The sequence below is a fragment of the Silurus meridionalis genome, chromosome 2 (assembly GCF_014805685.1).
Source record: "Silurus meridionalis isolate SWU-2019-XX chromosome 2, ASM1480568v1, whole genome shotgun sequence".
Lineage (NCBI taxonomy): Eukaryota > Metazoa > Chordata > Actinopteri > Siluriformes > Siluridae > Silurus > Silurus meridionalis.
This window is the reverse complement of record NC_060885.1, coordinates 8004263-8018731: the sequence shown is the minus strand read 5'-3', so window position 1 is coordinate 8018731 and position 14469 is coordinate 8004263. Positions and strand designations below refer to the sequence as shown.

General features: G+C 38.5%; 1 protein-coding gene across 1 annotated transcript in view; it reads left to right on the top strand.

The window, feature by feature from the left end:
• Nucleotides 1–13924, top strand: part of gstcd (glutathione S-transferase, C-terminal domain containing) — a 144163-nt gene extending 130239 nt beyond the window's left edge. The window contains 2 exon segments of the mRNA XM_046876495.1: nucleotides 6821–6890; nucleotides 13072–13924. Of these exon segments, the coding sequence (XP_046732451.1) occupies nucleotides 6821–6890; nucleotides 13072–13208 (207 nt within the window). The 3' untranslated portion in view covers nucleotides 13209–13924.
• The last annotated feature ends 545 nt before the right edge of the window (nucleotides 13925–14469 follow it).

Sequence of the window (14469 nt, the reverse complement as noted above, 5' to 3'; positions counted from 1 at the left end):
TAGTGTCCTCGTGTTGTGGATTTGGAGCAGCTCATTACAGCTCTAATAACCTTTTTATAGCTAATTCACAACAGTTTATTAGTCTTGTTTATGGATTCTGTTTTGTTTGCATGTGAGTGATGTATTGAACATAATCTGCAGGATCTACTGTGATTGCTTCAGTTCGTCTGTTTTACAATGTCCTATCAGATGCAGATAAGTTACCTCTGAAAAGAAATAGTAAACTGAAATGGGGTTTTAAAATGGTTCTGCCATATTTTTCTCCCTGTGTAATAAACACCTATAGAGTATAGGTTCAACCTGTGATAGAAGAGTATCTGCAAGCATGAAAGGGAAAGTTTATAGGACTGTGGTGAGACCTGCGATGTTGTATGGTTTAGAGACAGTGGCATTGAGTAAAAGACAGGAGGTGGAGCTGGAGGTAGCAGAGCTGAAGTTGTTGAGGTTTTTGTTGGGAGTGACGAGGATGGACAAGATTAGAGACGAGTTTATTAGAGGGACAGCGCATGTAGGACGGTTTTGGGGACAAAGTGAGAGAGGCCAGATTGAGATGGTTTGGACATGTTTAGAGGAGGGACATGGGGAATATTGGTAGGAGAATGTTGAGGATGGAGCCACTAGGAAGGAGGAAAAGAGGAAGACCAAGGAGGAGGTTCATGGATGTGGATGTAAGAAAGACATGCAGGTAATTGGTTTAGACAGAGTAGTATGGAGACGGATGCATGTCTTAGGATGTGGTAATATTACGTTTTCGCTCTAAATTGAGCTAGGAGACCCAAACTTGTTTCAGCATGACAATATCACAAAGTCAGCTCAACAAAGTTATGGTTTACATAGGCTGGAGTGGAGGATCTTGAGTGTTCTGCTATAGAGCTCTGATGTCAACCTTATTGAACACCTTCGGGATGAATTTGAACACTGACTGCACCCCAGGCCTGCTCACCTTACCTACATCAGTACCTGACTTTATTTGTGTAAATGGCTGAATGACCACAGATCTCCACAAGCACACTCCAAAATCTAGGTCTATTCATTAATCTGAAAGTTTGCCAATTTGCAGATCCCATCTTTATGTTTGAGATCAACCACCATAAAGAGGTTGTCTCTACAAAGTCACCTTGAGATCTACAGTTGTGTTTAAAATTATTCAACCCCCACTGAAATTGATTGTTTTGGTCGGTTTGACATTGATTATGATCATTCAGTCATCCTGCTTACAATTAAATCAAAGAGGCACGTGTAGGTCAGACAAATATAACATAACATTTATAATGAAATAACCACAAATGTCTTTTCTGAGCTCACATCATTATCAGTTTTATTCAACCCCCAAGTGACATTCAATCTTAGTACTTAGTACAACATCCTTTTACAGTTATAACAGCTTTTAAACGTGAAGCCTAGCTTGACACAAGTGTCCTGCAGCGATCTACGGGTATCTTCGCCCATTCATCATGGGCAAAAGCCTCCAGTTCAGTCACATTCTTAGGCTTGCGCACTGCAACTGCTTTCTTTAAGTCCCACCAGAGGTTCTCAATCGGATTTAAGTCTGGTGACTGCGATGGCCACTTCAAAATGTTCCAGCCTTTAATCTGCAACCATGCTCTAGTGGACTTGGAGGTATGCTTGGGATCATTGTCCTGTTGAAAGGTCCAACGTCTTCCAAGCCTCAGGTTTGTGACGGACTGCATCACATTGTCATCCAATATCTCCTGGTACTGAAGAGAATTCATGGTACCTTGCACACGCTGAAGCTTCCCAGTACCTGCAGAAGCAAAACAGCCCCAAAGCATGATTGACCCCCCGCCATGCTTCACAGTAGGCAAGGTGTTCTTTTCTTCATAGGCCTTGTTCTTCCTCCTCCAAACATAGCGTTGATCCATGGGCCCAAACAGTTCTAATTTTGTTTCATCAGTCCACAGAACACTATCCCAAAACTTCTGTGGTTTGTCCACATGACTTTTGGCATACTGCAGTCGACTCTTCTTATTCTTTGGGGACAGCAAGGGGGTGCGCCTGGGAGTTCTGGCATGGAGGCCTTCATTACGCAGGGTGCGCCGTATTGTCTGAGCAGAAACTTCAGTACCCACATCTGACAAATCTTTTCTCAGTTCCTCAGCAGTCACACGGGGACTTTTCTCCACTCTACGCTTCAGGTAGCGCACAGCAGTCGAAGTCAGCATCTTCTTTCTGCCACGACCAGGTAGCGTTTCAACAGTGCCCTTTGCCTTGAATTTGCGAATGATGCTTCCTATGGTGTCTCTTGGTATGTTTAACATCTTTGCAATCTTCTTATAGCCATTGCCCTTCCTGTGAAGAGTAATCACCTGTTCTCTTGTCTTCCTGGACCATTCTCTTGACCTCACCATGTTTGTAACCACACCAGTAAATGTCTAGAAGGAGCTGAGTATCACAGTCATTTTAAAGCTGCCTAATTGGTGCTTATTAGGCTTTATTGCTGCTCCCTGATATCCACAGGTGTTTTCAATACCTGATTGAAAACACTTCATTGAACCTCTGTTCTTCAGAGTGGTAGTCTTTAAGGGGTTGAATAATTATGTCAATGAAGAATTCACAAAAGAAACATTTACTACTGTATTACAAAACTAATTGATGTCATTTTAGTTGCATATGGTTCTTTAAGAAGTCCTTGTAGGATTTCATTCTGAATACAATTACAAATGTACACTAAATTCCCTAAAACCATTTACAGCATTGGGGGTTGAATAATTTTGAACACAACTGTACCACTGATCCACCCAATCACTTGGGGATATACAACCATGAGAGGTGGGGTTTACAGTTGAAAACCCTGCAGGATTTACATCCTACCGTTCTCCTGGAGTTTAACGACCTTGCACATTTGTCCTTCTGCTAGTGATCTATTTGACCACCCCACAGAGTTTCAGTTCATTTTTGGAGATCTGCTACTCTGTAGGGATTAGGTCCTACTTTTCTCCTTAAGACTCAGATACCACCTATTTCAGCCAACCCTTTTCTTGAAGATCTGATACCCCACAGAATTCAAGTTAACCCTATTTCTGGAGATGTACTTCCCTGCAGAGTTTAGGGGAAAGGTCCCCAAACTACAGCCTGTGGGTGGAATACTGCACACCCCCATATTTGGAACAGCCTTATGAACAATGAAGAGACATATTTTGAAAATGTCATTTTAAATATGTTTTACTCATATCATAACTCTATAACAAAGATAACAAATGTTGGCTTTCCAACTAAAATTTCCCTCAGTTATTAACATTATTAAAGTTATTAATTTTGAATTTCAATAGCAATAAATATGAATAAATATCATTGATAGTAATAATGCTTTTGTAATCAGCTATATATCTAAAAAAGTAATGCTCATTTGTCTGTATGTTGCATAACAAAATAAACTAGTCTAGCATTAGGAGGCATAATAATAAATACATTTAAAATCGTAATACAATTTCTACAATACTTGTAGTCACATTACAGCCCATGCAATTTTCTAATACAAACCAACCTGGTCCACCATTAAAGAAAGGAACATTTATGTCACCCTCACAGAAAAAAAACGTTTATGGACCCCTAGTTGAAGGCATTTATTTGCCCTTAAGATACAAAACCACTACACAGATACAGGACTTAACCAACATCTTACACGTGAAGATATCCTGAAGACATTAGATCCAAAGTATTTTCTTAAGTAATAATTCCCTGTGGTTCAGATTGTACCCTGCTCCTGGATTTCTGCCAGCCTGCAAATGAGTTTTGGACCAAGTTGGTTTTAGGAAAAATGCCAATCCTTGTTCTTGTTCTAGCTCAGGGGTCGGCAACCTTCACCACACAAAGAGCCATTTGGACCTGTTTCCCACAGAAAAGAAAACACTGGGAGCCACAAAACCCTTTTGACATTTAAATTGAAATAACACTACATGTAACGTTTTTTTTTGCCTTTATGCTATGTATAATCAAACCATAATGTGTTGCATTTATGAAATCAATGAACTGCAGAGAGAATGAAATTACATTTCTGCATGCAACAAACAAATTTTGAACTCCTTAAAAAAAGACATTGGATTGAAGGTTACTTTCAAGTAAAATACTCAATGTCTATTTGAGTCCTTCTTGTATTTATGAAAAGAACGCCGAACATAAATTATTCACCGGCAGCAAACCAAAAATGCCGTCCTCTTCTGTGTGCCGTCAACCAAAGTTTAAGAAGTCGCGTGCCGGTGGGTGTCGCACATTAGCGGTTGTGACGCATATGAAGAGTGACAAAAAAACTTTAACACGTTTTATTTAGATTTTACAAGATCACCAAAATCTTCAAATTTAGAATTACATTTTAAAAACTAACGGACTAAAATAAAATGCATTTTAATTAAATACTCATTATTTATTTTCCAAAGCCACAGGGAGCCGCAGAAGAGGGATGAAAGAGCCGCATGCGGCTCCCGAGCCACGGGTTGCCGACCCCTGTTCTAGCTCCATCCATCAGCAGTGTTTAGTGCTGGCCTTGTTTCTGGAGATCATTCTAGATGTCTACTGTTCTTATATTTGAGCTCGAACCTACTTTATATAAGTCTTTAATTCTTCCATGTTTTTACTCCTGTAGTATTAAGCTTCATGAGGGTTTCTGGTGGTCTAGTGGTTAGGATGCGGCGCTCTCGCCGCTGCGGCCCGGGTTCAATTCCCCGGTCAGGGAACCAACCCCAGCCACTCTCAGTCCCGGTCCCAAGCCCCGATAAATGGGGAGGGTTATGTTAGGAAGGGCATCCAGCGTAAAAACGTGCTAAATCAAACATGAGAATGATTCGCTGTGGCGACCCCTGATGGGAGAAGCCGAAAGAAAGCTTAGTATTAAGCTTCATGAACAATTAAAACCCATTTAATCTAATTAGTACTGCCATAATCACTCATATGTACAATATAAAATACATGTGCAAATCTACAACAAATCAGTTTATCTGGGTGATCAGCCTTTATTGTAGATATGGACACCTTTAGGACCTAAGATATGCGATAATTCGTTTTTAGACTAGGCAGTTACAACCCATTATCTAGAATTCCCAACAATATCGACAGAGCCAATCAATTCTCAGTTTCGAGTGATCTTCAGAAGAACGTTTATACTGTTTAATTTGACTTTTTCAACTCATCAAACTTACACTTGGCAATAATTAGGTTTGAAATTGTCTGCGGTGCATCTGTAGAACAAAGTGGTCTGCTGTCTGCTCTTGGCTGATTATGGCTTTGGAAGCACTTGTGTCAAATGGCATATGTAATATGGTGCACATGGTGTGCAGCATTATACAGTACATGCCTGTAACTTAGATTGCCTGTTATTTGTTTGCACATTCATTCCTCAATACTGGAAAAATAAGATAAAAATTCCAATGCTTCCCTCTTGCATTTTTCACAGTTCTCCCAATTGCACCACATACGATCGCCTCCTCAACGCATACTTGGCTGTTAACCCATTTAGAAGCACCGACAGCTCAGCAACAAAGAACATGAAAACTCATAGCACTGAGACTTTTTTCCTGTTGTATTGCTCACTATAGGCTTTTTCTGAAAACAACATCAGGGCAAGAACTTGAATCATGAGCTTCATGAAAGGGATTTCTATGGCCAAGCTGGAGCACTATGCACAACCCTAAGCAACAGCGAGAGTGGTGTAAAGAACCCTGCCACTGGACTTTGAAGCAGGGCAAATGTATTCTCTGGCGTGATATATTTTGGCAGTCTGATGGAAGAATCAGGGTTTGACAGCTGCCAGGAGAATGTTGCAGGAAGGCAAAATAACATGTTATAATGGGTTTGGGTTTGGTCTCTTGGATCTAGTGAAGTAATATTCCTGCAACAGCATGCAAAGAAATTGTACACAATTGTAGGGTTTTTCGCTTTGTGGCAACCTTTGGGTAACACACTTTCCTGCCGATATTGAAAATGCCAATACCCCTGTCCATAAAGCAAGGTCTATGAAGACATACTTTGATGAGTCTGGTATAGAAGCCCTCCTGTGACCCTCACAAAGCCCCAAACTCCACCCATTTCACTTTTTGGATGAATTGGAAAATCATTTGTAAGCCATGCCTTCTTGTAAATATTCCCACAGATATAATCCAAAATAGATATCGCCTCCATGTTAATAAAGCTATTTAAATTATAGTTATATTTATTATTTTGTGCTGCGGTTATTAAAGATATAAGGCTTTTTTCTGTCAACATTTTGTCCTCAATCACCACAAAATCTTGAAAACATTGGCAGCTTCTTTTACATTCATTATAACTTTTAAAACTTTAAGATTATTAAATTTCTAACTACTGGAAGTAAAGCCGGCCAATGCTGGAGATTAAAGTGCAAAAAAAGTCAAAGCAGAAGAGCTCGCCGTTTCGGGAACCACTTGAAATGTGTCAAATGTCTTCAAGTGGTTATTGGAAAGTCTAGAAATATATAAACCGTAACAAAATGTGCAATAACACAGCACATTAATCTGTTGAGAAATCTGCCTGAACGAAAAAATGGCATACACTTCCTTTTCCTACAGAAGCTGTCCTTTTCTCACCATCAATCTGAATCAAATAGGTTTCAGATGTGGTATAGCAATTTAAAAATTGTACCACATTCACAATTATTTACAGATACAGTAGAAGTATCAAAAATACTTCTAAAATATTTCCAGGCTAACAAGGGTCCTAATAAGGGTACTGATATTCAAATTTAAATGGAAAAAAAGATACCCCAGTCTATCTTGATGTGTTTCAGTGACCAGGTCTATGGTGTTCGGTTATAGCTGTATGTTACAATATAGTACTTTTTGTTTTTTTCCAGGAGCACATGATCCTGTGCAGGTTTGCTGACCAGACAGCTGTCCAGCTTCCCCCTGAGCGCCGCTTAATCGGTAAATTTTTCTTGTTTTCCAGGGAAGAAATCCAATAAAATCCACATTCACTGGCCACTTGAATAGAAACCCCTGTATACCTGCTTAGTCATGGAACTATTTAATTGGCCAATCATGTGGTGGTAGAACAATGCATAAAAAAACAGCCCAGAGAGTTTGTACAGAATGGTGTGGGAAAAAATTAATGGCAGCTTTGTGGGTGGAAACATCTTATTCAAGATGAGAGAGGTCAGAGAACAATGACCAGGCTGGTTTGAGGTTAAAGGAAGGCCCTAGTAACTCAAAGAACCTTGGTAAGTAGAAAAGCATCTTGAAGTAGATAGCACATCAACCCATTTGGCACTGAAGCAGAGGACCACATCGAGTTCCACTCCTGTGAGGTAAAATACTGAATTTGAAGCTATAGTGGAAACAGGCTCTCTAAAACTGGACAGTTGAAGATTTGACCCCCCAAACACTTTCCATGATCCGTGTTTGTGTTAAATATTTAACAATGTTTGCGAGATTCTGTAAAGATTTATCCTGTTCTGATTAAATTCTGTACATTCATTTATAATTGCGTTTTCAGTGCATAGATTCTGTGCTTTAATTTGATTGGCTAACGTGAAATGCAAATCCTGTCTGCATTGTGGCTTTTTGCAGTTATTTGTTAGGTTTTTGTTTTTAGGTTTATTGATGCAAAATGTTTTTATACATTTTCTTCTATATCTTTGTGTGATGTTCTGCACATTGTGGCTTTAAAATGTTATGAGGAATCATTTTACGAGTACCAGGTTTCGTCGTAATCCAGCCACCACCACCCCCCACATATGACTATACACCAACACACATATGACTATACATCAGTTGACTATGGGCAAGACTTGACAATTCTGATTAAACTATGTAAATCCTTACATACATACATATATACATACAAACATGCACTCCCAGTGTATAATTATATAACGCAAGCCAAAAATGAAGTAAGTTTCCCTCCCAAATTTGAATATCTCTAAGCATATTCATGACAGGCAAACACCAAGTCTAATCTCTGACAAAACTTCCCTCTCCACAGAACTACCTGCTTATTCACATTTCAATTATAATAAACCCAATTGCCTCACCAAAGTTAATTTCTTTTTAGTGAATCTTTTTTTAAGTAAAGTTTGAAGCCAATATAAATGAAGTGTGTGTGAATATTGGTGAAGTGCAGATCAAGCCAGCGCAACGCAGCATCACTTAGTCTCCCGCTGTGACGGCTCTCCATCACACTGCATTGCCTCCTCATTGCGCTGAAGAGCTCTCCTTCAGATTGGATGATCCGTCATTCCTGCCCCCATGCTCATCCTTTGCAGCTGCCTGAGTGGTACACTCATCTTCTTCCCACACAAACACAAACGAATTAGCCATAACATTACAACCAGCTGCCTAATACTGAGTCCCCCTTGTGCTGCCAGCTCTGACCCTTTGAGGCATGGACGCCATGAGAGCTTTGAAGGTGTGCTGTGGTATCTGGCACCAAGAGATCTGCAGGGGATCCTTTCAGTTGTAAGGTGGGGCTTCCATCAATCAAACTTGTTTGTCCAGCACATCCCACTGATGCTTGATCGGATTGAGAAATGGGGAATGTGGAGGCCATGTCACCACCTGGAACTCTTTGTCATGTTCTTCAAATCATTCCTGAACAATTTTGCAGTGTGCCAAGTGTGAATTATCCTGCTGAAAAAAGGCCACTGTTTCTAAAGACACTGTTAAATAAAGGAGTATATTTGGTTCACAACGTTTAAGTAGGTGGTGCATGTTGGAGTAACTTCCAAGGTTTTCCAGCAAAACATTTTCCAGAGTGCATCTGCATCCACACTGCATCTGCTTGCTTGCCATATTTTTATAGTTCTACAGTAACTCTGCTGTTGGATCAGATCAGATGGGTCTTTGCTCTGAACGTCTATTAGTGAGTCTTGTGCACCCTTGATCACAGTATTCATGAGGTTTTTCTTCCGTGGACCACTTTCGGTAGGTACTTATTACAGCATACCAGGAACACCCCAAAAGAGCTGCCATTTTAAAGATGCTCTCACCCCGTTATCTATCATCTAACATCTTGCACTTGTCAAAATTGTTCAGATCCTTACCCCTTATTCTTCTTCCTTCACATCAACTCTCAGAACTAACTGTTTGTAACATATTCATTTTATTTATGATGCCCAAACAAGGGTGCATTGGCAAAAGTTGTTCAGTGGTAACATTTGAGTTAGCTATTTATGTAAAAATAAAAATATTTGTAAAAATCAGTGGGTGCGGCTTATAAATAGGTTATAAATAGGATTGTTCCTATGTTTTCATTGTAATATAAGTTTCACTGAACAGGAAGCATTAAATATACAACAATATTATTTATGCAGATTGATGAATATTAGAAAATCATCATTGATGACACGTTAAATTTTAATATAATACAGTTTACTTTCAGCCCACGGCCCCTAAACTAATCAGATTTTTGGTCCTTTGTAGGTAAAGGTTCCGGCACGTCTGATCTAAGCAAACACTGCAGAAAATAACATCTTGTGTTCTGAAAAGTATTGCGTTTTTGCATACAAATTCGATGTGAAATGATATTTTTATACTATTTTTATCATTCTATAGCATTTTGTGTTATGGGACACTAATTGATTTAAATGTGAGATTGTGTGAACTGCAGCATTGCAGCATAAGTGGAAGTTGTTCAACTTCCACTTATGTACAGACTCGCAAAATTTATAACCATCCAGACTTAAATAGGTTAAAGAGTTAAACCACTGTAAAATATTCTCCATGCCGAACCTAATGAATTTCAATAGGGTCTTGGTATTAATGATGATAAACCCGTGTTCTGTCATTCTGCAGTTCCTGTGTTATCAGGGAAGAATAAATCTATGTATAGAATAAGCTGGCCATTCAGTACAGCTGACTTCATTTTATTGTTGCATAATGATACTGAGCTGAACCCAGATCATAAAACTGCTCCAGAAGCTTTATAAATGAACAGTATGTGTCAAGGTATCGTTCATGCTATACACTTCAAGGGTAAATCTGGACTCCACAGACCACATGACATTTTTTCATTAAGCCACAATCTATTCTTTATACTCCCTATTAGACTGTTGGGTTTTTTTTCCCCAATTAACATCACTATTAATGAGCTTCCTTGTGTTGAAATCCTGCAAGTTTATAATCACATGGCAGATAAAACTCCTGTTAGATCACAATCATGACAGTTGACAGTTTACCACTTACCACATATACAAGATGAACTTTATTATGAAGACTTTATTAGTCACATCTGATTCGTCCCGCAAAGTTGAAGGGATATAATTGTATCAGATGTCTGTGGATGCTGTAATGCGTAATGTTTTTCCTTCACTTAAATTAGGAGAACCAAACCTTTCCTAGCATGACAATGCCCCTGTGCACAAAGCCAGCTCTGTTAAGATATACTTTGTATGTGTTGGAGTGGAAGCTCTTGGGTGGCCTGATTTAAAGGTTTGACCTCAACCCTATTGAACACCTTTGGGACGAATTGGAACACTGACGGCTCCCCCCAGGCCTCCTCACCTAAATCACCTCACCTAAACCTTACTTTACTGACACCCTTGTGGCTGAATGAGTACAAATCTCCAGAAGCACACTCCAAAATCTAGTAGAACATCTTCCCAGAAGAATGGAGATTACTATAAAAACAAATGTGGAATGGGATGTATATAAAATGGCACACAAATCTCAGTCAGTTAACTACAATCGTTTGTCCATAAAGTGTATATGTAATAATTATAATTGTATTTTAAAATGCCCTCCCTGTTATGCTGACTGTTCAGCAATCTGTCATGCGATGGTGGGAAATGTTTGAGTGTTTCCAAAAATAGAGTTGTGTTAGTCTGAATTGGCCAGAAGTGGTTTTTATCAGATCTACTTTGAAAAGTGTTCCAAATATAAGTTTTCATGAGGCTTAGTGAAATAATAATGCATTTCAAAATACTGGGTACATGAAAAGAATGGAAACATGGAAAAACCAGAGGAATTATGTGACAAACATGATTAACTATAGGTGTAAACTAGGCGCTCTGTATTTCCCTTTAGAGAAAACAAACCCTCCCCAGTCTTGCCAAAACGTAACCTACTTTTATACTTCTCAAACTTTTTTTTTATTTTTATCCTAGCATATGTGATGGCCCATTTATGCATCAGAGATTCATTATGAACAGGTGGAGTTGAGCTAAAAGCACCTAATGTGGTGCTAAAATCCGGTGGCTGTTACTGCACTGAACAGCTGATTCAATACTGCATGTCACTTTCGGTGTTTTTCTCACTGCTTATCCACTACACATTTCTTTTCGCACCATCCTTAACTCACATTTGCACTCTTGTACATTCCACCCGTATTTATTCTGTATATACTGTATCCTGAATACATTCATACTTGTACATAACAATATCATGTCATTTGAGTATATTATCTTCTGACATGTCTACCATATTTTATTACCTACTGCACCTTCTGTACATTAATCACCCTCATTCCTGTGTATATGGACCTCAAACCATATTTATTCACTGGTTTTTATTGTAAATCGGCCACTTATGCTCTTCTGGTTAGATGCTTACTGCATTTCATTGGCTCTGGACATGTACCTTGCACAATGACAATAAAGTTTAATCTAATTTAATCTAATCTAATATGGTTGGTTAATGTACATATTTCAATGAATAAATGGAAAGGGGGGGGCAGAACGCTCTGATAGCATGTTTTGTACATGTATATCAGAACCTGTATATCAGAAAGAATCTATTAGTGTAAATGCGTTTTCCATGCCAAAGCGAAATTGCTGTTTCTTTAAAAGCCAGCAGAGTATTTAGAACCGGTTTATTGACTGAATAGTGGAGACAAACACTGCATCCTTTCAATTGCGAAATGTACTTCAAATGGTTCTCAACTAATGGATGTGTCCTGAGCTCCTTTTAAAAGCTTCAAATCATGTTTTCATAGAAGTTTGTTCCATTAAATGGAAGGATTCAGTATCATTTTTTTCCCCAGATGAAGCTACAGCAAAAATAGTAACTAAAGGCTATTAAAAAAAGTAAAAAAAAAAAAATAATACATTAACACTTTATACATACGAATAGCGGTATTAGAAAAATGATCACATGACCCCGGTCCAGTTTAAGATTCTGTGTCTTTTTTTAAGGCTGTAATGAACTTCCTTCAACATTAATAATATCCATTAAATCGCAAAAAAAGCATCTATTCAGTTGCGGTTTTGCAGTAGGAATAACAGAGTACTTTTTCTGCCTGGTATTTTTTTTTTTGTTCATGCAGTTTCAGGGGAATCTCTGTCTACTGTACCCTCAGAACCCTGGTTTTGTCTAAGAGGAATGGAAAATAATTTCATCTTCTGCTGCACCACTTTTGCCTGAAGGTTCAACATGTGCTTTTTCTGAGCTGCTTTTTGGTACACTACAGCTGTAAAGAGTGGTAATTTGAGTTACCGTGGCCTTTCTTTTAGCTCAGTCTGTCAGTCCGGCCATTCTTTCCTGACATCTCTCCTCAAGGTGTTTCCAGCCACAAACCCACCATTCGATGTTTTATTTGTTTTTTTCCTACACCTTTCTCTGTAAATTTGAGACATTGTGCTGTGTAAAAATTGCTAGCAGCATTGTTTTCTAGAAAGCTTAGGTTCACCTTTTGTTCTGAAAGGTTGATTTGTGACAAAGTATAATAAGTATGAGAAACTGGAATTCATGGCCAGCATCCATGGTAGCCTCAAACCATAAAAACAATACTTGCAATTTTTTAAGCAAAATAAGTTTCTTGTTTCTGTAGAAGTCAAACAGCTTGAAGGTCCTTGATTCTTCATTTGTCATACTGTACTTGTCTTAAAGGTGGGAAAAATGGTATCATTAACACTAAATAATAAATTATATTTATAATGCAGTGAAATATTATACAATATGTATTTATACATGATATAATATTTAATTATCCATAAGTTCATTTGTGGTATTCATTATATTGATTACTAAGCTCAAGTGTATTTATTATATTAACGCATACATTAATTACCAGAGCTGTATAATGGATGTTAAGTCTCTTGCGCAGGTGATTGATGGGTCTGTAAATAATCTCATGCGCTGATTACCAGGATCGTTCTCTTTTTTTCGTCTCCAGGGAAACGCTGCATGGGATTGGTCGATTTAGACCGCAGTTGGGCTGCTGAGACTCACGGTTATTCAGTAAAGGTGATGACTATGGAGCCTGAGAGCTGCTCGCCCAAAAACAACATGCTAGTCGGGGTTCCAGCTTAGCGTCTCCAGGCACTGACTGTATCAGCTTTAGCATTTACAGAATGAAGACTGGAGCCTTGAGGAAGTGGTAGTTTTAGTGGTAAAGTAATTTGGACTGTATATCGGAAGGTTTTGACTTCAAATCTCAGCACCACTGCTGGACCCTTAAGCAAAGCCTGAACTTAGCAAGTAGAAAATTAGCTCATTTGCATGTGCAAAATGCTATGAATGTGGATGGGATACCTCAGAATCAAGTGATATCTCTGAAATGTATGTGATTTTATTTTATTTTATTTTATTTTTTTTTTTTTTTAATGATGTAAGCTCCCAGCAATGGATGTTTTTTTTCTCAGTGGACTAATCGGTAATTGTGGACACTTTATCGATTTGTTTTTAAGTTCATAACAACAATTTGGTGACGTTAAACATGGAATGATGTTCCAGCTGTGCGTTATTTTCTTCCCTAACAGCACAGCCAGAAGTGTTCCTCTTATTGACATAATAAAAACGCCATGTAATGCTTTTCAAACATTTACAATTGCATTAATGGTCCTCTGCAGATGAAATTCTCATCAAGGATCATGTATCTGTTGTTTCCTCACCAGCTTCTTTTTTTACTCTTTTTCCTTCCTCTCGTGGTGAAAAACTTTTAGAATCCTGAAGACTACCAGTCTTGTAAAAGGAAATTTTACCATATAAATGAGTAAACAGCAATAAAACATTTTTTTGTTATTAGATACTGATTTGTGTGTAATGTGTATTATCAAATTACCTGTGAGAATATCTTAAGACAGGCACAACTTGTGGATCTAGAACTACTAAAAGATCTTGTTTTATAGACAAATAATCAAAATCCTCTGACCAATTCGATGTGAGGCTTAAACACAGTTGTGCTATAAGTGTCCACATCCTTTTTTGCGCCACGGACCGGTTTAATGTCAGATAATATTTCCACGGACCGGCGTGAGGCGGATAAATACAACAAAATAAAATGATACAATCGGCATAAAAACTGGTATTTATCTAAATATAATAATAAACGTGAATCCACTGTGTTGTTGTTTGTTCATTTTGCTCGCTTGGGGGTTTCAATTTAGCGGTAATGTATTATGTGTTAGCGGCCGGAGCAGCCCCTTTAAGAAGGCAGAGGATGGAGGTAAGACATGTGACCGAGGCATCATGACATGCATCAAGAGTGAGTCATAGACAGATGTATTTCCAAAATAAAACATTACCAATCGGTACCAATTGACCCACGGACCGGTGCCGGTCTGCGGCCCGG